This window comes from Anopheles merus, chromosome 2L, assembly GCF_017562075.2.
Source record: "Anopheles merus strain MAF chromosome 2L, AmerM5.1, whole genome shotgun sequence".
Taxonomy (NCBI): domain Eukaryota; kingdom Metazoa; phylum Arthropoda; class Insecta; order Diptera; family Culicidae; genus Anopheles; species Anopheles merus.
Window position 1 is genome coordinate 45,896,197 of NC_054083.1, and position 25,832 is coordinate 45,922,028.

Below are 25,832 nucleotides of genomic sequence, written 5' to 3' on the forward strand. Positions count from 1 at the left end.
GCCGGCACGTGAAAGGCAGGGCGGGCAAAAAGACAGCCAAAGAGCCTTTCACCGGATGCTGTAAGTGCATTTTTGTATTGCAATAGCTCGTGCCCCGTCCGCAATAAGCGCAGCCGAGCACGTGAAGCGGGAAGCATGCAATATCTTTCGCCGCTATCGTTTTTACATCGCGTCAAATTGCGGGACCTGTTCTCTGCCCCGCTTCCAAAATGCAATGCAACGTGGTCGTAATCTTTTGCCTAAGCCACCACTTGACAGTATGACTTGGAGCGGGTGCAATGTGTTTCTCTCCGTGTCCCGTCTCGTGGGTGCAGTGTTGCATTTTGTTCCCACCCGATGAATGAAAAGGAAAACGGTACAGCTCAGGCATCAGTGCCACTTACCGAGGGACGTTCCTGCCGCTGCCGATGTGCCTCCCATCATGCCGGACGATCCGCCACCGGTCGCTCCACTGCCGCTGCCACCGGATCCGGTACTGCCACCCATGCCCTGGCCGCTGCTACCCGGTCCTCCCGGGCTCGGACCGGGGCTGTGTCCCATCCCACCCGAAACGCCACCGTACGGTGAGGTGACGCAGGACGACGAGGACGAGTGACCGCCGGACGGGCCGGACGAACCTTCGGCCGACTCCTGGCGCGAAAGGGAAAACCTTCGTGGGTTTAACCCCAGCCCGGCCACTCCACTCGTCACGTACTGCTGTAGCGAGCTGAAGAAACTCATCTTCTTGTCTGTGTGTGTGTGATTGTTGTTTACTATTTCTCTTTTTATTCCTCACACCCCTTACTCTCGCTCACCCACACTCTTCCTCTATCTTTCTCTCGGCAGGGGGTTTTTGCACGGAAGCACACGGTAGGGTTTGCTGTTGTTCTGGGCGGCCGTCACTTAAGCAGCTCTTGCACAACAACTCAAGATCTATCAGCTACACAGTGCGGGGGGAGGCGGTACAGGACCACCAACCGCTTGTGCTGCTTTGTTGTTCTCGACGGCGTTCTCGACTCTTTTGAACGGCGTTTTCTCCCACCGAGATGGGTAACGTCACCTCCCGAGAAGGAAACAAATAAATTGACGCTTTGCTGCCTTTTATGTTCAGCTGCTCGATGCTGGAGACTGCTTCTCGTAGTTCGTGTATGAAGGGGGGACGTGAGCGAATGCCCTGAAGGCTTACTATTATTTACAGCTTCATCTTCAGTACGTGCAAATGTGTGTTCGTGCGGGTGAGCTGAAGTACTGGTTTCGTGTTTCGGTGCGATCGTGTCAAAGTCACTGGTTGAATGACGCTGCTTCACAGGCTGGATGACCGTTCCATAGTATGTGGAGTGTTACAGGAGAGTCGCTGTATCGGCAAGTTTTCCAATGCGATCATTTCATCTTCTCAAACTGTGTAACGTTCATGTTAAATTCACGATTAATATTTGCTACTTATTGAGAAAAAATAAGCTTCAGCTGGTAAATGTTGATCGCTGCTTGATTAGTTTGCTAGTAGTGTTGTACAAAAGTGTTGCTGATTTATCGCTTTGCTGCTATTGATTGCATCACGCAAGTACGCTGCTCCATCCAGAACGACTCTCGGACGATGTCGGAGCATCCACATTTAGTTACACACGGGGTAGAGTCACATTGCTGCAAAAAGATAAAAAAAAGAAGGAACAGCGTCATAATATATTCTACAAATATGGGCTAACGCACTCCCGCAGCCAAGCTGTTCATTATGTAGTGCGGGATTTTGCTGCTGTTGTTGTTGTGTGTATGTGTGCCCTAAATCCATTTTACCACAGCTGCTAGTGCCAGCGCGAGTGGTAAGCACTTAAAATCAAAGCCAACGGCGGGCGCCTGAATGGCGGCAACCCGCAGCGATAGTTTCGTTGTGAGCGGTTGCTCATATGTTTTGAAAACTAGAAATGAGCTCAGACTAGACCTCGCTCCACACGCACACACACGCACACACACTGTACACGGGACGATCGTTTTGGGGCGTTTCGGGAGCATCTTTGGCAAACTCAATTAAGATCAAATTTGCATTCCATACAATCAAATAAATCTCGCATTCGTTTCCCCCCCCCCCCTCCCACACCTCTCCACCGACTGCATCACAAATGCCGTTGTAGCACAACAGTCATCAACGAGCTGGTAGAATGTATCCGGAACGGAACGGAACCTTCAGTGTGGAGTTATCAACACCACATTTTTAGCTTGCCGAAGAGACCACACGCCGTGGTTTTTCGGAGGTACAACCGCTTCCTACTTCCGCCCGATGGATAGGAACGATTCGGATGCTTTTTGTGCATTCTAATGTACCGACCGGCGACGAGGAGTAGTGTTCCCGCTTTCCGGGAAAGCGTTGAACGAAGAATTTCTGTTGGCAGCACAACGAAAAGGCGAAAAAAAAATCAGCAACTCTATCCAAACTGTCCGTCTCGTTCTGTATCAGCGCTCAAGATGGAGCTTGTTTCCCGTTTGCTTGTTGGAAAGAAAGGATAGACTCCCATGATGACAGAACGAGTACAACGAGTGGGAAATTGGTTCGTGTAGCATTTTTTTGCGTTGCTCCACTGCCGGTACAACTCATAAAGCATAAAGTGGAAAATGTGGTCAGAGATGAAATTTCATACGAAGATGCACTATCGCTCATGGCTGCAGATGGTTTCAGCTTGGAAGTTTTTTTTTTTTATTGTAGGACAAAAAGTTATCACTGCGTACCTTGTTTTCTCGTCAAATGGTTCTACCTCCCATTCTGCAATGACAAACGACATGGGGGGTTTTTGGCGACGAGCGTACAATATTGTAGCGCTGGTAGCGATTCATAAGAAATGCATTTAATTTTATGCTACCTTGTGTGCTTTTTAGCCACGAGTAGGCCGTGTGGCCGTGCTTGCTTGTCTTGTTTCAATAAAGCTTTTGCTATGCGTTTTCCAAGTTTGTACTTAGTTGGTATTTTCATAATATTATAAGTTTAAATCATAAGTGATTGTATTCTCTAGTTGCCAGACAACTAATGTTCGATAATGAACTATTTCTACAGCTTTGGCTTAATTTGTATGAAACGTGGATTTTAACGGTTTTACAAGCAGCACACTTTGCATAGCAAAAGTACTTGATCATGATGAAATAATACCACTCTCTTCATTTCAAACACCTATCCACTACCGAAGAGAATGAATATTGAATGCATTTTTATACCACGATCCACATCTTCTTCGCGTGACTGATGCTTTCTTTTCCACTCGCAGGAAGCAGGAAGTAAATGCAACCGGCAGCTACTTTCTTTATATTCGCCGTTCCCTTCCAGGTTGGTTGCAAAAATATGAATGCACTTCAGTAGCTGCAAATGGGAAAAGCAAACGAATGCAGCTGAGCTCCCCGTTACTAGGAAACGCTTTCAAATCGTAATGCTTATTACTATTACATTTCCTTGCAGATAATTGAATGCGATGCTTTCTTTACCGAAGAGCTGTACGCGCGCGCGTGAGAGAGAGAGAGAGAGAGAGGGAGAGAGAGAGAGACAGTGGTACCTTCTTTACCACTTTCAACATTTATTTGTAACAAGAGTACTTGCTATAAATAAGCATAAAATGTACTAATGGAAAGCAAAATAGCTCACAAACATGCACACCCATCCATATTCGGGTCTAAGCCGGCAGCATATTGTGCTTTCTTCACCCTCACAATGCGTGCGTAAGGTACATGCTGCACTGCACTGCTGGAACATAAAACCTCCGATACTACAACGTGCTACAGCATGCGATTGTGGCAGGAGTGCTGTGCGAAAGAGAACCAAAAAAAAAAAAGGCAAATTGTGGAACGTAGTTGGGAAGTAATTTTATGTCACCTCTGTAAACAGACTCCACCGCCAATCACCGCCTGTTGGTGTGATACGTTTCCTTTACATTTCTAGTGGAAAAAGAGTGGAAAAAGAAAACATTCCTCCATGGCCATCACCACCGGGTTGTTTCATTCTCCCTTCGCCGGGCGGAATTGTGTGAAGAATTCCAATTAAAGTCGACGGGATGCTTTTCCGTGTGCCAGCGGTTCAACGCGCAAACAGAAATAGAAGCTGCTGCCGGTGGATGGCACCACCTTCAGGATGGTAAGCGCACGCGGCGAGACTGGATCCCGGGCGGGAAGACAGGGTGAGGACAGTGGGTTGGAAAATTAGGTCGTAAAATCATTTTAAATTCGTATTTCAGACCGTTTGCCGTGGTGCCACGAGTCAGACAGAAGCAACGAGCGTGAAGCAACGGGGAAACGTACACGGGAAGAGACATGGGCTGGGCTTCGCGTGTAGTGTTGTGTGTGTGTGTGTGTGTGTGTGTGTGTGTGTGCACGCTACTATTGGTGGGCGTGTGTTCAGGTTTAAAGGACGAGTTGATTAATTTTCTGCCGCTCACGAGCGGGCGCGGCTCTGCAAGCAACAGTTCGTCGTGAAGTCGTCCGGCGGTGCTTATGAAATTTAAGAGCTTAGGTAGAGGAAAATGCATTTCATTACTACGCGCAACGGTGCTGCTTTTCATTGCTGATTAACGTACGGAACTCAAAGTCTAAGGAACCGCGTCTAAACAGTTCATCTCTTCGGCTTGCCTGTGTCTTTGAGAACGGTTTTATGAACTTGCTTCACATTGGGAGTATTGAATTAATTATGATTAAATTAAATTAATTTACGATTATACTCAGCCGATTGCAACTTATTGGCAACTTCACTACAAAGCATGACGAAAAATGCAAAAAGCCAGCCAGGGGTTGCTTAAGTTTTGGCCCATCATAGCCAACGGTACATCCTTTTTAATGTTAATTCGCATAATGATTTCCATCAAAGCTAATGTCTTTTGATGAAATATTTTTCAAACTTTTCCACTACTATCATCAACGATAATTTTTAATAACAAGTTGTTTGTGAAGAATAATAGCACACTCCCCTTGATAAACTTCCCGCTAGACCCACCCCTTTATAAACGGCTCTGACAATCGCTTTGCCCTTACGCTCGCTCGACTGTGTACGCGAGCATGTTACTTCACTCATTCGTGTCAAGCGCGCCGATTTCGTGTTTGGAATTAATTTGCACTAACTACAAGGACAAGCTCGCGAGCAAAAAAAATGAAACAAATTACACAAATTTCACCATCACCACCGCCGGCAACGGTCGTGCGAAGCCGTCGTCACGGAAGGGGTCTCGTGATCGTGTCAGCAATTAAGGCATATAAACTTTAATTCGTTCGGTAATCTGATACTGGCTCGACCGGCCATCTCAGGGCACTTTCGCTGAACATCATTCCCACAACTCGGCCCTTTTCCATAGAGTTATCATGAGGAACACTTTTTACTGCCAAACTCAATCATGCTGGTTTGTGCAAGTTTGCACAGAGACATGAAACGCCACAGCATTACCATGCCCGGCAAAGGGAAAGTGTGTGCCAGCGAAGCATTATTACGCACGCAAAGGAGAAGGCCAGGGGAGATGGGGATATTTGTATTTTAATCGCAATCAGTACAGGGTGTCTCTAGCGACGAAACGAAATCGGTGGAATCGTTGGACAAAAAAGGGCCATAAACGATGTTTAATTTTTTTTTTAAATTGAGCTTTTGATAAGCAAGGAAACAAAAATCACCATCAACATTAAATGGAAGGTGCTTAGCAATTGCTTCTTCAGCAGACGGCAATAATAATCATTACATTCTATTATGACGCCATACCATAAAAGCGTCTGCTTAGTAGGAGGACCCACTCGTTGCAGCAGTGTTGTTGAAGGTTGTTGGAAGGAAGGAACAAAATGAACGTTAAAAATTCATACTTTTTTGTCCATTTCTGAGTGTTTTTGCTTATTGCGTTCGATCTGGGTAGATATTAAAGTATTCTATGGTAGAATCTAGTCAACATTCACAAACGTAGCTTTGCGCTACAGCTTTCCCAAAAGTGTATCGATTTCCCTCCAAAGCAAACAAGCAACAAAACACCGGAAAGCTCCATGCTAACACAGCCGTTTTTTTTTTCTTCACCGGATTGATTTACGTTCCTGCCGCCTGTGTGAACCACCCCCCTCCCCCCTAATAGATTAATGTGATTAGGCCGATTCAAATGCCATTTCGACGGCCGGAACATCATCGCAGCGACCTGGGCATTCCTTTCCGCTACGACGTCACGATCGAAATATAATAAATGCGATAGTATTAGTGAAAGGATTCCCCGGGCCCGATGAAATAAATTGTGCGCCATTCGCGCGTTTGCTTACTTAAGGCTTAGTTGGTTCCGATTCGGCACGGATCCGGTTTATTGACAAGCGCCCGCACGCCGAAACCCCTGCCAACTGAGGCGAACCCTTCGCTCGCATCTTTGCCAAGCTAATCAAGCAGGGCCGGCCACCGGCAGACTGTGTGTGTGTGTGTGAGTGTACGTGAGTCAACCGAAATTGTTATTCGTCTTCGGTTTCCACAAACCTTCGGCGCGTAAGTTTGATTATGGGTAAGAGCACCGATCCGAAAGAGCAAACAGAATAAATCTCCTTTTTCTGCGCTGTCCTGCTATGGACCCCGCGGTGTGCACCCCCCATACTAGCTACATACTAACGAACTCGGTACGTCACAAGGGGAGCGACTAATACTAATTTTACTGATTCACACATTTTTCACGCATTCGTTGCGGTGGGTGCGGGAATGGAAATGAGGGTGCAGTGGAAAGGAGCGCCACGGCAAGGGCAAAGATAAGAGGGAATATAAACTACGCTTTGGTGGTGCCTGCTTGGTGCTGGCGGTGGTGCAGCTGGGGATTGTCTCCTGGCCAGGCACGTTTCATTGGCTGTTCGCCGTAATCGTTAGATGGCAGCTGCGTACAGCTGCGGCTGCCGGACACCTCATCGCCCGAGCTTATCGTCGATGGTTCGCCCGGAAGCAATAAATATTCTATTGGCGGATGGGTTACAAATAATGGTTTTTAATGCGCTGAAACTGAGCAACAATTTGCCAGTGTCCATAAAATTATGTTATTAAAAATCGAACAACTACAGCAGCGCTAAAGCATTGCGGCGGGAAATGCTCTTTTATAACACATTGTTCGATGTGTTACCATTGCATGGAACAGAAGTGAGGTGAAAACAAAAAAAAACTTCCTCATCAGTAATACCACCAATACTGGGAAATAAATCGAATCAGCGATAAGCCACACACGAAATGAGAAAACTTTCCCGACATTATATACACTTTATTTACCTTTCCTTCCGGCGTTTGTGCTAAATAGAGTGAACTTTCTGTATCGGTACTTCCATTTTGGACAGCACGAGCATCGATCGCTTTCGTTTACTGTTGCAAAAGCTTTTATTCTCTTCCCTTTAATGTAAATCTTTATTCTACCAAAAAATGTGAAACATACCAAACGATAGGGCACAGGGTTTGACAGGTTGTGTCAGGATAGATTGAGTTCTTGTGGAGTGGAGTTGAAATATTTTAAATGATTTACAATGATTTACCCGCTTTACAATGGCTGATAGATGCTGTAGCGGTTGACGGTAGCGTTTGTCATTTTTGATAGACATCTCTTGCTAGTGAAGTGACGTACTGTGTGCCCTTTGGTCAGCAGCAAGTGATTTCGTAGTGATTGAGTGTGTTCGCGTAAAGTTTGCTCAATCGCATAAGTGCAAAAACAAGCAAAACGTTGGCTCATATTTCATTCATTATGACGTCTTTGAACTACTCACTTGAAAGTTGGTCAATTGATTGCAATTGCTGAACACGATTGATCAATGCTTGATAGACTCTATGAATCGCAGAGAAAATGTCATCACAAATTGCACTTAAAGATCCTTTTCTATGCACGCTTGTTCATAATTGAGCATTAGGATACTATAGAAAGACGATAATATGATTTATTAAACCCATCATTATTTAGACACTAACAACCACTGGGGCCGGTCTGGTGGTACAGTTGTCAACTCGTACGACGTAACAACATGCCCGTCATGGGTTCAAGTCCCGAATAGACCGTGCCCCCATACGTAGGACTGACTATCCTACTATGGTAACAATAAGTCACTGAAAACCAAGCTCTCTTCACTAGTGGGTACTTGGCCGGCCTTGACCGTCAGCGGTTGTTGTGCCAAAGAAGAAGAAGAACAACCACTACGGTGCTTTTACAATACCAAACATTGGGCCCCTTTCCGTTTCTAGATCGTAGGCTGAAATTTCAGCCTATCAGCTGTATCATTGTATAGCAGTTTTCGAGCCGCCATCAAGGTGGATATAATATACTGATGGCCTTACAACAAGGTGTACGTATTAAGAAACTTGATTTTCATCGCTTCTGATTATCAATGAAGATTTTAAGAATGTTTTGTGTATTCATCATGCTACCAAAAAGCCTGTTTGAACAAAAATTTTCACCCGTTTTGTCAAAAAGTGATGTTCAATTTTGGTTGTAAAAAACATGCAATAAGACCACCTTGTCTACATACACTTTGAATCTAGATTGCACCACTTGATCTCTTTAATGAACCTTGGGATAAATGTTGTTTACACCTTGTTTTGCCATTTTTTCGAGCAGGTACTCGAATCTAATTCAAGCTTTGAGGCTAGAATAATCTAGGCTGAAAATTGCAGGCTAGTTTTGTGTGTGGTTTTGTATGGAGTCACTGTCAAACTCCATACAAAAAGCTGACTCGAATCGTGAAGGGCCCCATTATTTAGTAACAACAATGTCTGAATGCCCAATAATACCGTCGCAAAATCATGTAAATTAAAGAGCCCCATCGACTTTACCACTAGAATTGAGAGCTGTGGGCCATGATTTGAAATTAAAATTCACATCACACCAACATTTTGAACACAATTTTCGGCACCACAATCCACGCCGACATCGAAAGCATATTTGATGGTTTCGGCTGAATTGGTTTGAACAGCGTTGCAGCTGCTGCACTTAGTTATGCATGCAGCGGCACCATGGTTTTTGATTATTTGATCCAGGCGATTGCTTTTGGTCAGGTTCATCGTTCCGACCAGTAGCGTTCGTTGGTTCGTTGAGGAAATGCTCAAAGCACAGTTGTTTAGATTTTGAAATGAAAAACCAAAGCAAAAAACCGGCCCAAACTCTGTTCACAATGATGTTTCGCGGAAGCGTAACTTTCAACCTACATATGTCAGCGCTTTTTTTTCGATTGCTTTTTGTTGTTGTTGTTTGTTTCATTTTCGTTTGAAATATCATAAAAAGAACGAATTTACATTTTTAGTGGGAACTGGATGCCTACCGCTTCCTGTGTGTGTGTGTGTGGCACTGTGAAGGTTGATTGAAACATACAAAATGTTGTTCTATTTTGAAACGAACGCTGACGCTTTGAAAGAAAACACTGACGAATATTGACAGCTACCGATAGGATCGCTAACATTGTGTTTTGAGGCTTTACGTGGAATTTAACTTTGTAAAGTCCCCGTTTTAGCCTAGCACATGTAGATTGCATGATTCGTGTTGGATAACGGAAAGCACCATGAATCTTTGTTTTTTTTCTGTTCTTTTCGTACAGCTTCAACCAATAGTAACTCACAGATAAGCCACGTTGACCTTTAAAGCACTTGCACGCTTACGACCCATCTTGCCCACCACCCTCTTCAATATGCATCAGATTTCTGATGGTTTCGTATCATATTTCTATCTGTCATGAATATTAATGAATCAGTTTGGCCAATGAAAATGGCTTCGCTAGCGGACGCCGCGGTACCCCGAAAGCGTGCTGGTGGCCCCGTACACCCAACGCACCAAAATGGTTCACAGTTCGGTAGAGCGTACGGCACACACAGTAATGTGCCTTTGCATAGCGGAGGTTAGTCTGTGCTCCATTCAGCCACGGCCACGGTTTAATGGAACCGCTCTCTATTGTCTCGCTTTCCAATAGGCATCGATTCAGAAGCGCATAATGCTAACGATGATGATGATGATGATGTATGCCCACCATGGCAAATGTGCATGTTGAACAGGAGAGTATGGAAACGCATCGATGTGGCACACTATCGATCTTTGATTGGTGAAAAGCGGGGCCGGGATTAATTAATCAGTTAGTGGATGAAACCGGAAGAGCTTAGGCCAAGTGAATTTCGCTAAGCCTTGTACGCTGACACATAGATCGCTTTATTAAATTATGGTTTAATGTGACACACAATCCGTAAATCAGCCCAACTAAAACAAATGCGAATCATGATTAAAATGATCCCGGTTTGAATTTACTTACATGCAAATTTGTGATTCTAACCACGGAAATTTGTATTGGTTATAAATCCACTACAGTATTTTTCTTTTCCTTTATGCTAATATATGGCTACACTTCGAGTTCGTCGAATGTTTTGCTCTGCAACGGATCATTTCCCTCACGCATGGTATGGAAATACGAGATCGACAGTGGTAATGACCTTCCACCGTACACTGTACAATGTGCAAATGTGGTCCCACCGCTGTCCAGCTGGCGTCAATTCCCACTCATTATGGTGATGAATAAATTAAAAGGTTCTTGCACGCGTGTTGGGGTGTTGGTTGGGGTGATGATGATGCTAGCGGCTGGCGTAGTACAATCAATAGCGCATCAAGCTCATTTTACATCAATTGATATTGTTCTGTGCAGCAGCAACGCAATACAAATGTGCTACAAATTGGTGGGCTTTTTTAAATATTTTTTAGGCCAAAGCTGCCATATATCCTTTTGTGTTGGCACGTGGTACCAGGCGTCTCCATTGTTGCCTTCTAGTTTAATATCATTTTACTATACAGAAACAATTTAAAATAACGCAAAAATTTACATTTTAATGTTAAAGTAATAGACTCAAAATCTTAACTTAAAAACCAATCTTCTGCTTATGTTCATTGCAATATTCTCGTTTCTTATTTCAAAGCGCAAAATCACGTCACGACAACAAACCGACATGATACTCGTTTGTTCCATTAAAATATTTGTATTGTGCTTCAATCAAGCTCAACCCAACAAACAGGAACAGGAATGTGTTCCCCTATGTTTTGCCTGCATGCCAACACAATAGTACTACCGCACATGCCGAGGCGCCCATACCTTCACGTAGCCAGTACGCATGGCTAGCAAAATGTGATGAAAATCCCATTTCCCATCCTGACAATGCCGGGACATTGCCGAAAGGGAACGCCAACCTTGAATGCTTGTTTCATTTCCTTTTTTCTTTCTCGCCCTCTGTTACCCTCTTTGCCTTGCATTCTCCCCTTCGCAAAACGAAGGATAATGTAAGTTTATGCGTCGTTCGAAAATGACAAATATCGTTCAATCTCTTGACTGTTTGATCTCGGCGCTGGCAGCATGCGAATGCCCCGTCGCGTCAAAGTCAACGTACCCGGTCGCCGGCTCGAACTTACGAAACGCAATGCGATTTGCTTCCATTTTCATCACGCACCCTTACTCTTCGTCAAACGAACAAACTCATTGGCTTCCCCGGCTGTCCATGCCTCTGCCCTGCTGTCGCATATGCAAAACGGTACGGGAGCAGCGAACGGAACAAGATGAATCATAAAAGTTCCATCCACACGCTTATTGCATCACTTCACACAATGGGGCGCCAAGGGTGGGGGGGCAGAAAGGGAGCCGGGGAGCGTTTGGTGAGGTAAAGTGGGTTTTTGGTTGAAATGTGATGTGAAAATGCGGCATTATTTCGTGCCGAAGGGAAGCGAAAATCTAAAAACGCAACGCTAACGCAGCGGAGAAAAATGGCACAAGAGCACGGGAGCACGGGAGCACGGGATGTGAGAAACAAAAAAAAGAAACGCCCGAACAGCAAAAACTTGTCGGAAAACATTTGTCAGCGGGCCAGCACACCGTCGGGGCTGTTCTGTGTGACTTTTGTCTGGTCGCGGGCTCTGTGTTTCCCATTTCCCCTCCACTCACCGCCGCAAAAGGTTTCCGTTTTTCTCTGGCGTGTTCCCGCAAAGGGGGCCCCCGAAGTGCCGGAATTCCATTTAGTATTTTTATATGCATTTTCTTTTATTTTTGGTGGCGTTTTAGCCTCCCTTGGAGAGGAGTGGCCTGGAAGTATGCTGTTTGTGTGTGTTTTTTTTTGTGCCAATCCTAGCTGTACACTGACTCACTGTTTAGAGTCTTTTTACGATGCATGAATGTGTATTGTTGGTGTTGGTACAGGTTTCGATTTGTTGTACTTCAACCAACAAGCAAACAATACAAGTAGCAGAAGTATTATTATATTTGCTTCAAAAACTCAATAACGATTCCTTTCTTCGAAAAACCTTTTCAACAATTCACTGCAATACCCATTCTGCTATAACCCATCGGCGGTGGAAGAAAACAGGAGCTTTTTCATAAGATACGTACACAGGATAAATATCGCTTCCGGGAAGTAGCAGCAACAGCGCCTTCCCTTCCATTCCATTGTTTTCATCCACTGAAGAACGCGCTGAATTCAGCGGCACAGCAAATATAGGAACATTTTGTCCCTGTTTTCTGAAGATTCCACAACCATCTGCACACACACACACACGCGCGCGCGTACAAAGAACACACAGTTGCACACAGGCGCACACACACATACACAAACACAATAGGCCTCACATCCAAATTGCGCTCACAATGGCACAAAAGCTTACGCGAGGGGTTTTGCCGTTCGCTGTGCAGCAGCAGCAGTCGGCAGACGGCAGAGTAGAACGTTCAACAGATTGTACACTCAACACACACACATACACAGACACACATACATATATGTACGGCTATACGCACGCACAACTCCTGTACCGGATGGAATAGACACAATTACACATTATGTTACTATGAGCGAGCCGACGCTTTCTTCCGCCCATTCACAGACGCTCCATTTATTTTTCACTACCCAGCAGGTTCGCATTGCTAGACTCGGCTTGGTACCGAGGAAAAGGAAAATTTATTCGAGCCTGAGCGATGTATTTATAACTTTCGGTGGGCTTTTATTTGTTTTGCTTTAACTGTCTGGTTACACGATACTCTTAAAAATATAAAATTTAAACTCTGTTGTATTGAATTATAAATAAAAGAAGTTTAATAGCCTCCATTCGGTATCTTCTGACAAATAAATCATCCTTTAAAACTCTTCAACAGTAAGTACACCTTGAGGAACATAAAATCATGGTTCTTCACTTCTCTTTAAAGCCAAAAAATGCAACACAGTTGACTGTAGCTTTCTACTGAGCAGCACCAAAATACGCACTATTGCTACACAATCAGTTTTAGCGCACACCCATAATCACGACCAAAACAGAAAACCCTCCAATATGCTGCTGCTTCACATATTTACGCTTTGAAGGGCGCAACAACACAACACGCTTTTACAACACAATTTCTACACACACACACAGCACTCGTTTACGGCACAATTCAACTCACGCCTGCTTAAAGCACACCACCTGCCCGACAACACTTTCTGCGTGTGGTTGAGAGGCAGTAGAGCTGGGGGAGTTGTTGTAATGCAGCAGCTCTACGCAACTGCCTCTAGAATCGACGATAGCGACCTAAACATCCCTAAAACACCAACCCGTCACACTTTTTACTACCCTACTACCACTGCTCCGTTTTGGGAGGGTTGGTAGGATTTTGCTTCTTTTTCTCCTTCCTCTTCCTAGTGCGTTCAGAATGGTTGTTGCCCCAGCGGAAAACTGTTTGCAACCATCGATGGCCACGGTCAACACACTACTGAACGTGCTCGGGACGGGACGATTTTTATCAACCAACTTCCCAACCGATAAGACGAAAGAGCACAAGAGAGCGATCTCTCTCTCTAGAGGATGTAGCGTGTCAGTGTATTTGTGCGCGATTGTAAGCAAGGTTGTACATTCAATTTCAAGCAGGAGAAATAGTAGAGAATTGTTTGGAATTTGAAGGGGTTGGAAAAATAGAGAGATAATTTTTGCCACTCACGTGCGTTCGCTGGGGGGGTGGAAATGAGTGCCAATGAGCGAATGAATGTTTTGTGTTGCGTGTTGAGATACTGTGGCAAGAGTTCGCGCGTTTTTTTTTATTCAAACAGACTATGAAACAAGATTCAACAAGAACAAGAAACAATTGTTTCATCTAAATGTTCATGTAATGTTAATTTAAAAATAATACAAAAATCTGAATAATTATGAAGAGCGCCGTGTCGATTGGTTGAGTTACCTTCATTGCTTTTGTGAAGAGTTTATGCGGCCTAGAGCAATACATGTTAAAAGCAATTGAGTTTTCATGCGTTATTTATTGCTTTTTAGCATTTCATATATTTTAAATTTATATTCAAAATAAGTACGTCAAACCCCCATTTGTGTCATTCCTTGTGATTGTTTCGTACGAAGAAATGGATGAACCTACACATATATGACCGTCTTCAAAATAATAAAAATAGTACGTCTTGAGTGTTTACACACCAATTCAAACATTCTAACTATTAAACCGCAATAGAAAGTATATAACTCTATTTAAACATTTTTCATACCCCACAAGTGATATTTACCTGAGAACAACACCCGAGCGATATTAAACTTTCGAGTAATTCATAATGTCATCAAGAAGTGTTCTTCAGATATCGTCTTCACACGTCTGCTCTAAAATTCCCTCCAATAATACGTGTTTGTGTGTTTCCTTTGCTCCAGCAAGAATTATTACGAGAAAAACACAGAATATCTATGAGTTACTCTGCCACCGAAACCGCTAAATGGCTCCAGCACTCTAGCACGCTAGATCGAGCGCCACCAAACTGGGGAAAATAGCGTCTCAAATCCACTCGATTCCCAGCTTCACTCAGCACGAGTGTGTACGAATGTGTGAACGTTCTTATCAGCGGAAAGTAGGTCGAATGTAACGATGAGTTTCCAGAGTTTTGCCTCGTATTTGTTCCTCTCGGCTCAATCTGTTTTGCGAATTGTGTGCAGGAAGAGAACGGAAAAGAAAACATGCTGAAACCGTTCTCGGACCTGTGGTACTGGATGCACTGGAATTTTGGGGCGAGTAAATTTATATAGATCGATACGGTACGGAACGGAAGCGATGGTATCTATTCGATTGATAATGCTGTTACTGCTGTGAAGGAATGATAACACGCAGACCACGCCATGAGAAATGGGACTCGAATGGGAAGCATTTCTTGCCACTGGAAAGATGTGTCGATATCGGTAAAAGAACAGGCACTCAGGAGCTGCAGAACAATACATGCACCACAACGTGGCGGTGGCTGGTAGTGAGAGAAAGAAAGTTAACAAAAGGGTTTTTTTGTGTTCAATTATGATAATTGAACGGCAATGATTGCACATTTTAATCAAACTGTGATAATTTTACACTTATCAGCTGTTGTTCTATCGAAAGGTCAGCAACAAAATGACTCAAATAATTTGCAATGGTAATGCATTTTTGCAAGGCACATGGTAGTATCGATCGATCAATCAATTAATAAAATTGAAACGCGAGCCATTATGACAACGTTCGTTGCTTGATTAAATGTAGCGTGGAAGTAATTTTTAAAATGAACATGTCATTTTTTAATTAAAATGCAAAACCAAGAGTCATGTCATCGTTGTCCATCGGTTTAACGTTTGGTCTGGAACGGTTCCTGGTAGTGGTGGAAGCCATCGACCCCGGATGAGTAATGTTTCACAATTGATTTTTGCCGATTTTAAGAAACATCATTACACTCGCTGTCATGCTGAGCGGTACATGTGTTATACAAGTTAATGAATTGCTACCGTGTGTTTGATCGAACTGTACAGGCCAACCCTTTCATAAAAGCAACATTTTTTTGTCAAGCACACATCATACTCTCTAAATTTCCCGCGGCGTCAATTTAATCAAAAGCGGAATTGGCCCAAGTGCAGCATCACCGTTCCATGTGGGCAAATACAATTGTAAAACTCGCACGAATGCACGAACGCGACAGACGCCGGAGGGAAGACGTGTGTCATGCTGTGCGGACGGGAAACGTATTGCCTGGAGCAATCAGGGCCAAGCCAACACAAGCGCGGAAGCGCCCGGAGCATGGGAATGCATAAATTAAAATTAAATTAACATTTCTCTATTTAATCAAGCCGTATACCACCCGTTGCCGATAAGTTTTCTCTCCACGCGGCGGGGTGGAAGCTTTTTTCTTTGTTACCCCCACCCGGCAAAGAGAGAGACACTCACACACACATACGTATGCAGGTGATTTTCTTCATGCGGGAGTTGGAATTATTTTTCCCTCCGCTTCTCGACGGCTGCATCTGGTGATGAAGAAACCGCAAGGCCTCCTTTCTTGCCTTTTATTTGCGGCAGATACCTTTCCTTTGCGTTTGCGTTCTCAGGTAAAACCACATATGCGCCTGAAACGTATGCAATCGAAAGGCAGTGCTGATACGGATCACACGGCGGCAGGAGAAGCGAGATGTGAGTGTATATAGCTTCGAAAATAGTCGTTAAAAAGGAAGCTCAGGAAAAAGGGTCTCAAATCCTTCCCAACTTTCCCACGGTACACCTGAAACGGGGGGCGGGTAAGGGTTTTCTAATTTTCCCACCAAATTTCCCAAATGGGGGTTGTGAAAGTTTCCCGCCCAGTTTCACGGAAAGCATGACGAATGAGTTTCTGCTGCGCTCGTGTGTGTGTGTGTGTGAGTGTCTGAAAGGAAATGAGGAAAAAGGGAGCGGATGCAAAACCAAACCGAAAGGCGTACACCCCAAACGCTTGCGATAAAGCTGGTTAAAGGTTACACGGCAAATGGAAAGCACACCTCCGCCCTTGCTAGTGCTTCCGTTAGCTACTAATTTTGGGCTACAGTATTCCCACGGCCCGTAAAGGAGGGATTGCTTGTCCCGCCGTTGCTCCATACCTTCAACACCTGAGCAGCACGTGGGCAGCCCTACGCCCTGGGAAAAGGGCATCGCACACACGGCAGCTCGTGCAGCAAACCGTCGACGAGGAAGCGGTTCCCGATAAAGTACACTCTCCGAAAACAGGGCCGGCGTTTTCCGCCAACGCGTGATGACGACGATGACAACGCCAACGAGACGAGAGCCGATGGTCTGAAGGATTTAATTCAATAAAGAAAAACATTGTCACGACAACGGGTGCCGTGCACTCTCTTGCTCATGATGTGGTATTTGTGTCTATGGCTGTGTGCATGTGAATGTGTGTGTGTGTGTGGTGTGTGTGTGTGTGTGTGTGTGTGTGTGTGTGTGTGTGTGTGTGTGTGTGTGTGTGTGTGTGTGTGTGTGTGTGTGTGTGTGTGTGTGTGTGTGTGTGTGTGTGTGTGTGTGTGTGTGTGTGTGTGTAGTCCGTGACCTGGATTAAGCTTCGGCATACCGGGCATCAATGGGAAACGGGGGCAGAACTAGTGGCACTTCCCTGATTCCAGCCCCCCGATGCTGTAGGATGAGTAGGGAAAAACGTGGATACGTTCAAGGTCTGTGTGACCTTTTTTGCTTCTTTTTTGTGTTGCTACCCAAAAGGGAATGATAATGGAGCGAACGGGAGCAATACAGTCGTCCCACCACCAGTGTTACATGCCGAAGCAGGGTTTGAATTCTAATTTACCTCGGGGTGACACTCATCATCCTTCTCTGATTCGGTTGTTCCTGGTTCGGGTTTTGCAGGAGCATAGGAGAAAGTGAAAGGCATCCCTAAGCGCCTTGTCAGGTTTTGGGCTTGCGTTCATGAACGGCTACACACACACACACACACACACACACACTGAATATCCTTATTCATTGTTGTTTTGCTGTTTCCTTTTTACGTTGCTCCTGCCGTGTGTCGTCGTCGTCTTTGTAAAGGTTTCAGGGCACAAGCGTGTACGTGTTTGTGTGCGTGTCTCTCTTTGGTACACCGAGCACATCCTCAGCTCCACATAGGAAGCCAATTTCTGTATCCCCTTCTCTCGAGCCCGGTGAGTGGAAGTTAATGAAGTGCACGGTAAGATAGTGGAACAACAAACGAACGGAACGGAAGAAAAGGGAAAACTTCACCCCGCAGAGCGACTAGGAGCGACACTTAAATTAACCTTCCGAAAAAACGCAAAACCGACCGAGAGGCACGCAATTGAGATTCGGGCTGAATTTCGGACCGGGCCAACTTCTGGGGTGTGGAGTTTTAGGGCACGGCATCTCGTCATGCTTGTAACTCGACAATGGGGGTTTAGCTGAGCGCGTAAGGGTACGCTATTTAGTTAGGTGACGAAGCCGTTGTTTTGTTGTTTGGGGCGGCTTAAGGTGAGACTAGTGCCAGCAAACAAGACAGTGCCGTACAGGGCCCCTCGGACAAGAAAAGTACAAAGGGGTCAGCCAAACACACATACACGAACGGGCGCGCGCGCTCGCTCTTTAATAGTATATTCAGAAGTAATTGCTTCCGGTTCCGGTTTGCTTGAGCTCGAACCGGCAGCACAAACGACACCAGGGACACATCTGGGAGTAGTAATTCCGTTTGGCGTAGGAGAGAGAGTGCGAAAGAGTGAAGTCTATTGGAGGAAGCGTAATTGGTTGGAGTAGCTTTGTGGCATAATATGATTTACTGTTTTATTGATTTCTTTGTTTCTCTATAGATTTGGAGACTCTTTGTGGGTATGTGTTTTCTGGCCACTAATTGCGTTAGCTGTAACGAGTGTAAATAAATGATTTTTCGTAAAAGTTGTATCTACATCAAGTCGTATTAATTATTTTCTGTTTCGTTTGTTTTGTTTAAGGAAATGCTTCGCAGAGATAAATTTAATTCAAGCATTCAAATTGGCAAACGATTTAAGCTATTGTTCTAAATATTTTAAAGAAATTCTTTAATATCTAAATTTTTATTCACTATATTTCAGTTGGTTGAAGTACATGTCTTCCTGATATCTCTCTAATTTGACAACGTTCTTTACTTTTACACTTAATTTACAGATTATGGAAACTATATCAAACCACAGAGGCGTCACGTTGTAGATTACTCTACAAACTCAACTCCTAACCAGCAACCAAACACAACCAGATCCTAAAATTACTTTGTCCTCGTCCCGAGTTGCACGTTTCCCACATCAAAAGCGTCATAAAAATACACTTCAAAATTATCTTAGATTGTTCAGAGCTACGGCAACTTTGAGCGACATACTTCTCTGCACACGTGTTGAATTGCAACACGATCCGATTCGGGCCCCAACCAACCGCATCAAACCCGCACCCGGTCCCCGTGCTCCGTAAAAATAACATAATCTCTTTGAGAAAACATTGCACATCGTTGCATTCGTAGGTACGCCGTTACACCTACCAACAAACCCAGCAATAAGGAAACGGCAGCGTGCAGGAAGCACTCCTCCGGGAGTACGGGGAAAAAGCGGCACACAAACTTCGGTTGCATCGCAACGGAGCCGAGGGCAAAGTGGTCTGGGGTGAAAATGAATAGATGATGACTGATGTAATTACGTTCTAAATGGATGCCTGGGGCCAATCGGGATGAGAGTGTAGTCGAGGGTGTTCTGCACCAAACCTACCCAAAAGCCGTAGGGTGGAGCTGCGATGCAGGAAAGATGCTACGATGGTTGCCTTCATTGTGCTGCTCAGACAATGCATTTCGTGCAGTTGCTTTTCTCGTTGGCAGCTTGGCAGAGTTGGTGTTTTTTTTCTTCTTCTTCACCTCCCGGCCAACGAGAAGCCTTTTGCTGGTGTAACGTATAAAGATATGTTGTTTTGAGAGTGCAGCTACGGGCATAGCTGAAATGAGGGAGTTTGACCGTGCCAATTAGCTAGCCAATTAATTAAAAAACTCTCTGTTTTGCTTTCCCCACGAGAGCGAATGTTTGAGCAAGCGCAATATTAAATATTTTTGTTGATTTTTAAATCATATAATCCCCATAATTTAGAAAAGCTTAAATCTCTCATTCTATTCTTCCCGTTTTGAAGCTTCTCGAGAGCCTTTGCTTGCAATTTTAACCCTTCCGAGCAAGGCCACTTGTGCGCTCAAACCCACCATGCGCTCGTGTTACGTTGCCCCTTGCTGAACCAGTGAAATGAACCGTGCCCAGTTGTCAGAATATCCTCAGAGCATCCAGAAGCCCCCCCAGCACACTGACCGGTCTTAGGAAAATCCCAGCCCTGAACCACACCGAAACCGCAACCCCGATTGCTCCGATCTCCGGGACATTCATTTTTAACGCTCGATTTCTTCCTCGACCATCCGTGGGCAGCTGCAAGGGATCGTTGATCCTCTACTATCGGTTTGCATCTTGGCAGGCTGCAGATTGCCAGCTCACCCACGACACAGCGGTCGGTCGCAGTAAGTAGCACCTCCATCCCTTCCCCGTTTCAGGCACACGCATCCGGGACGCATTTCGCAAAATGTGAAAAGATAAACACAGCGAATGTTAAGAATGAAGAGACCATCGACGGAAGAGGCGATCCGCTTTATCTTTTTTTCTAGCAGCATTTCAGCTCAAGAGCTCGCCATTTCCCTCGTTCCGCTACCACCATCACCACCACCAACACCTTTTGTTGCACATGGGGCTCTGCATGAATGGGTTAGCAATAGGCGAGTGGTCCTCCCGTTTTGCGCCCTCGTCGCCATCTCCACCGTCGAACAATGGTGAGTTGGGGCCCGCAAAACCAAACGGGCTAAGAAGAGCGTGTCAAAAGCAACCCGGATAACTAAAACAAATCGCCCCATTTTGTTCGCATTAAGCCGTGTGCTTGAATGGTTCGCACAAAAGGGCCCAGTTTCAAAGTACCGGTGTATGTGTGTGTGTGTGTGTGTGTGTGTGTGTGTGTGTGTGTGTGTGTGTGTGTGTGTTTGTGTCTGTCAAGAAGGTGAAGTTGGCTGGTAAGGGTTTGCACGATTTTCCGCCGTTTCGGTGTTATCTTGCTTTCTTCTGGAAGCTGTGGAGCGATAAGAAGCTGCTTTCGCACCAGAAGGACCCGTAAGCATTCCCGTATCCCAGTTAAAGGGGTTAACGAAACACTTTCAGCCCACTTGCCACACTCACGTTCGTAATATTTCATGCGAAACGGTGCCCGGGTTGAAAGCGTTTCGGAGTGCACAATCGGTGAAAGAAAAGAAAGGGAAAATACCCACACACACATACACAAACATGCGAAACAATGGCTTGAAGCGAGGTTGGGAGAGATTGGGAACAGGGCACAGAAAGCAACGGTGAGAAAGTTCTCGAGACAACTTTTCAATAGCTCCATCTGTCGCCCGGGTTCGGGATATCCTGCCCGTAGAAGTAGTGATATTAGTAGTAGTAGTAGTAGTAGTAGCTGTTGTTGTTGCTGTTGTTGTTGTAGCGGTCGGGCACTTCCTTGATGAGTCCCCATTTGTGAAGCGGTCGGTTTAGCGTGGTTTTCATCCAGTGGGTGCTTGTGGGCTTGCATTAGCCTCAAGATGGTGGCAACATTCCGCCCAGGCACAAGGATGATCGTCACGGAAAAAGGAAAGCGTGTCCTGCCAGTAGATTGTCAGTTCCACTGGTATCAATTACTCTTGCGTTTTCGAGTGGTTGTGGTGGAAGTGAAAGAATTTCGACTAGATTGACTGCAACTTGGAAAGCGGAAATAAAAAAAAAACACCAAAAAGTCTTTTAGTACAGTTGGAGTAATGTGTTGTCCAGATAAAAATGGTGTGCAATAATACAATAAAGGGATATTTCACTATGAAAAGGATTGTAAAAGAGTTTAGGTTAAATGCGATAAATCATGACTTCAACTAAGGATATAACAAGCATCATAGTAGATGTTTATTAGACATAATAAAGCTTCTGAGAAATAACTCCCCAAGAACTCGTCAAGTCTATCTCTGTTAATCAAATTAAATGACTCTGACGTCAATTTTGTTAACATATAATAGTGTATTTTCCAACTTAACCTAAAATTTCGCCAATCAATTTGCTAAGGTTTGCTAATGCGATTGAACAAGATGTTAAATTTACAAATTCTTCAGTGAACAACAATGTCTGGAAAAACTACACCATTATGAGTGACGCTATAAGTCAAGCCAAACATTCTTCACAGATAATCCACAAATCCTACGCAAAATAAACCTCAAACTCTGACTCCCATACCGACACAACAGGACATCTTTTGTCACCCTAGCGGTTAGCAATCTTGAGAGCCTTCCCGCCGGCACCGAATCGATACACTGGCCCCGGAAGCAACGGAACACTTCAAAACCGCAACTTTCTATCATTTAACGTCACCCTCTGACCCTGAAGTTGAAGCTCATCAACTGACCGCAATCCAGCGGGATAGGGCTTCGGTGCAACCCGTTTGCTAAGACCTCATTGTTTCAACAACTGGCTGCATGCATGAGCAAATCTAGCCCGAACAACCACAGCATCCAATCGAAACGAAGCATCCAACCCCAAAAACATGTGTCTTTTCCGGTTCAAGTACCAAGGCACTGTGTCCTGCACTGTGGGATGTAGTTAGATGGCGTGGGTCGGGGTAAAGTTCAACGAGGGTCTCTGGGGAAAGGGCAGTCGCTATCAACCGAAACAACCCCAAACCGGTAATGATGCCGGTACGACCAACCGTTGGGGCGGACTGGTCGGGCCTGTCCTTTCAAGATGAACTTTGAGTAGCCATTTTCGATTCGCCGGTCCACGTCGGTACACGTCAGCGAGAAGAAACAATGCGCTCGGAACAATCGGATGGCAAAGTTACGAAATGCAACCGGTGAGCAAATGCAGCCACATCATAAAGTTCCGCAGCCTCAACCTGAAACCTTATTTCGATGCTTTTCGGTGGAAGTTTGGTGCACAGCCCCGTTAGCTGCGATGCAACACGGTCTAAAGACAACGTTCGATGTTTCCCTCCCCCCCCCCCCCACACACACACACACACACACACGATGTGGTATGTTTGAATATGGCTTCGATCCGTTCGATGCAAGGACGGTGCCCAACACACACATCTAGCAGCGTAACATATGTCCACACAGAGAGCGGCCGTCTGATGTGGTCTTTCGGGAGGGGTGAACGGTGCGGGAGAGTGACAAAACACAGGGAACGGATCCCAGAATCGGGGTCACCATGTTGAAGTTCGGTGCAATCCATTGCATTATCTTCACTCCTGCCTTTGTTGCTTTCGAGAGCGTCACATTCAATCCGCACAGTGGGAAGGATGACAGTAGGTCCCCGCACGAAGCTGCTGTACTTGATATGAGATGACTTCAGCTGCAACAGCATGATTGACGGATCCGATGATGTGCCAGATTCGGGACTGGTACGGGTCAGGTTAACCCAGACACATTCCACACTCCGCTCGACACGTTGTGGGGAGCAAACTTTTCACATGTTGCACCTGAACAGGTGAACGGGGATACGGTTGGATGTGGTACGGTTTTTTTTCTCTTCTTCTGCAATGTGTGATTGGCAATAATGAGAAAGGATTTCGTTTTTGACAACTCCATGCAGGATGAAAGGTCAGCTTCATTAGTGTGACCTCGTTGGGACTATGGAGAAGCGTACTGAATGCCTTGCCGGGAAGCTTTTAAGCTCAAAATGTGCATTTAATTACGTTTCAATTGATCCTGTTGACATTTAAATTAAGAGTAATTGAATCCGTCAGTATTGATTGTCAATGGGAAACCGAAACATATGTTGTCAAGAATTACCACTTCAGAGAAAATTAAGGTGTAGAATCGATATAATCAGTTATTTAATTACGTTTTGAAGGACTTGTTTGGTTTGATAGTAATAACTAGATCATGTGAGGTTCACATACAAAATATAAATTGTTGCTGTCAGTTCCTAAAGCCATACGAATGATTGGCATGCTCCAAATGGTCATACATAGTACCAGCGATGAATTGCTCTTCTCGACTCATGTTTGAATTATTCCAGATAACTACATTCCTGCATTAGTACAACTAGTGTACGATTCTATTTCAAACAGCGTTAAATTGACTGTAAATTGAATCACGTGTCTAAACACACACAGACAAAGAACGTTATTCCTGTACACCCACATTCCTGCACGGATAAGGTACATTTCTATTCCTTTTACGATTCCAAGTTAATCACCGTACCGTACAGTGCTCCCTAGTTGCCGTGTGACAATGACAATACACGAACCGGTTTCTTCATTCTGCGGCACTGTACCAGCACGTGTCCCGTGTTCAAAGAGCCGTGGCAGGAAAAAGCAAAAGCACGGTTCCTACTTTCTATCGTTCCCATTACCAGTACCAGCGCAACGGAAGGACGCAAGTAGATAGGACAGAAGGACTAGGACTCATTATCGCGGGCATCGCGCGCCAGCATCGTGGCGGTTGCAATTTCACACAGTCGGCTGCATCGACAACAACATCTTTTTTCGCCAATTATGTCCGCTAAGCACGCAGGGCGACGCTTTCGACAGGACGGTCGGAGACAAGGCGGAGCGAGAACAGAGTGGAAGCTTTTGCTAAGCTTTTCACGGGAGGTGGACCGAGGTGGGAATGCTTTTGTTGCGTTCGACATACTTTGATAAACGTTGAATGGTGCTACTAGGAAACCTGTGCGCCTTCGAGCAAACCACGAACCGGGTAGGAAAAAGTGACGACAAAAAAGATTGCTGACATTATTCTACACAGAGGAGAAAGAGAGAGAAAGAAAAGGGAAAGGAAAAGAACGAACAAATGATGAACACTTCCACGAAGAATTGTACGCAGTTAAGCGTCTTTCTATCAAGAAACACTTTGACGCTCGGGACAGGTATTACCCGGTTGCGCACAGTGCCTGATTTTCCACTGTTACGCTAATGATGGAAGGCGCCGTTGAGGGTGGCATTTTTCTACGAAGGTTGAAAAGCAAATGTGTTTGATGCATAGAATCGATAGAATCCGCACAATCGTTTGATGTTGTTCAAGGAGCGGTAGTCGCGCAGATTTGTTACGTATCGGCCCAGAAAGCCTTTCTATAAACGCTTCCTATTAATGCGCTATAAACAAGCGCAATGCTCCGCTGACATCCGTCAAATGTTTGACAGTTGTGATGGAACGTCTGTTGTGCTACTTTAAAATGTACCATAGCGCTTTCGGATGTCAAAGAGCTTTAGAAGAACTAAGCTTACCTTTGGCGTGTTCCTTTTGTCAATTATTTAAACGGTCGGCAGTATACAATACACAAAAGTTGAACGTTGGTTTTGGGATCTTTGCCCGGTTGAAACGAATAAATAAATAAATCTCCACATCATAGGCAGCTACGTACGTCCCACCGGCAGCCCCTGCGACCATCGGCATTGACGAGATGGCATTAGAAAATCGGTTAAAAGAACTTTCTCAAACTCGCTCCATAAGATGGCTCGCCTCCGATGGGAAAACTCGCCACTTCATCCCTTCCCACTGGAAACTTGCCGTTTGGAAGTGTCCAACCAGTGGAAAAGGTAACATTCTTCAACTTTTGAGGCACTTTGGGGCTTTGCCGACATTCGCGGCATCCTTCCCATTCTGCGGTCAACCTGTGAGGATGCTGTGTTGTGGGGCGAATAAATATATTCGTCCGGCAGTGAAGGTGTTCTTCCCCGGAGTCGGGCATGGATCTTCTACCACTCGCAAAGCTACTTTCACAACGCTTGCAAACTACATCAAAGACCACAAGATGGCGGTCAACGGAACCACAGCCTGAAGAGTCTCCACACACCCCACAGAATCCCCTCCACTGCCCTGCTTTCACATCGGGTCTCGTCTTCGACAGATAATTCGACTTCCAAAAGTGAAATTAATTCCTGCGCCATCATAAATCTCACCGGCTTTTCCCTTTCGCTCGTTAGCAAATTCGCAAGGGCAGGGAAATATGTCTAGCTTTGTATCTGTGTGTATGCGTCAGTGTGCGCGAGTGTGTGTCACTGTCCACTGTTGGACAATGGTGGCATACTTTTTGTGTTGGTCGTAGCTCGTTTTCTGTGTTTCATATTCTTTTATTTGCTTTCTGTGTTGCCTT

At 45.0% G+C, this 25,832-nt stretch overlaps 1 protein-coding gene across 9 annotated transcripts in view; it reads right to left on the reverse strand.

The window, feature by feature from the left end:
• Window positions 1–13,641, reverse strand: part of LOC121592087 (BAI1-associated protein 3) — a 61,705-nt gene extending 48,064 nt beyond the window's left edge. For 4 of the 9 annotated variants that reach the window (XM_041913371.1, XM_041913370.1, XM_041913369.1 and 1 more), the window contains exons 1-3: window positions 13,348–13,641; window positions 12,307–12,949; window positions 384–1,620 (exon numbers count right to left, since the gene is read on the reverse strand). In XM_041913371.1, coding sequence (XP_041769305.1) covers window positions 384–720 — 337 coding nt within the window. In that variant the 5' untranslated portion in view covers window positions 721–1,620; window positions 12,307–12,949; window positions 13,348–13,641. The remainder of the gene's footprint in view (window positions 1–383; window positions 1,621–12,306; window positions 12,950–13,347) is intronic. The other 5 variants (XM_041913367.1, XM_041913366.1, XM_041913364.1 and 2 more) reach the window with 5 other exon arrangements.
• Window positions 13,642–25,832: the final 12,191 nt, after the last annotated feature.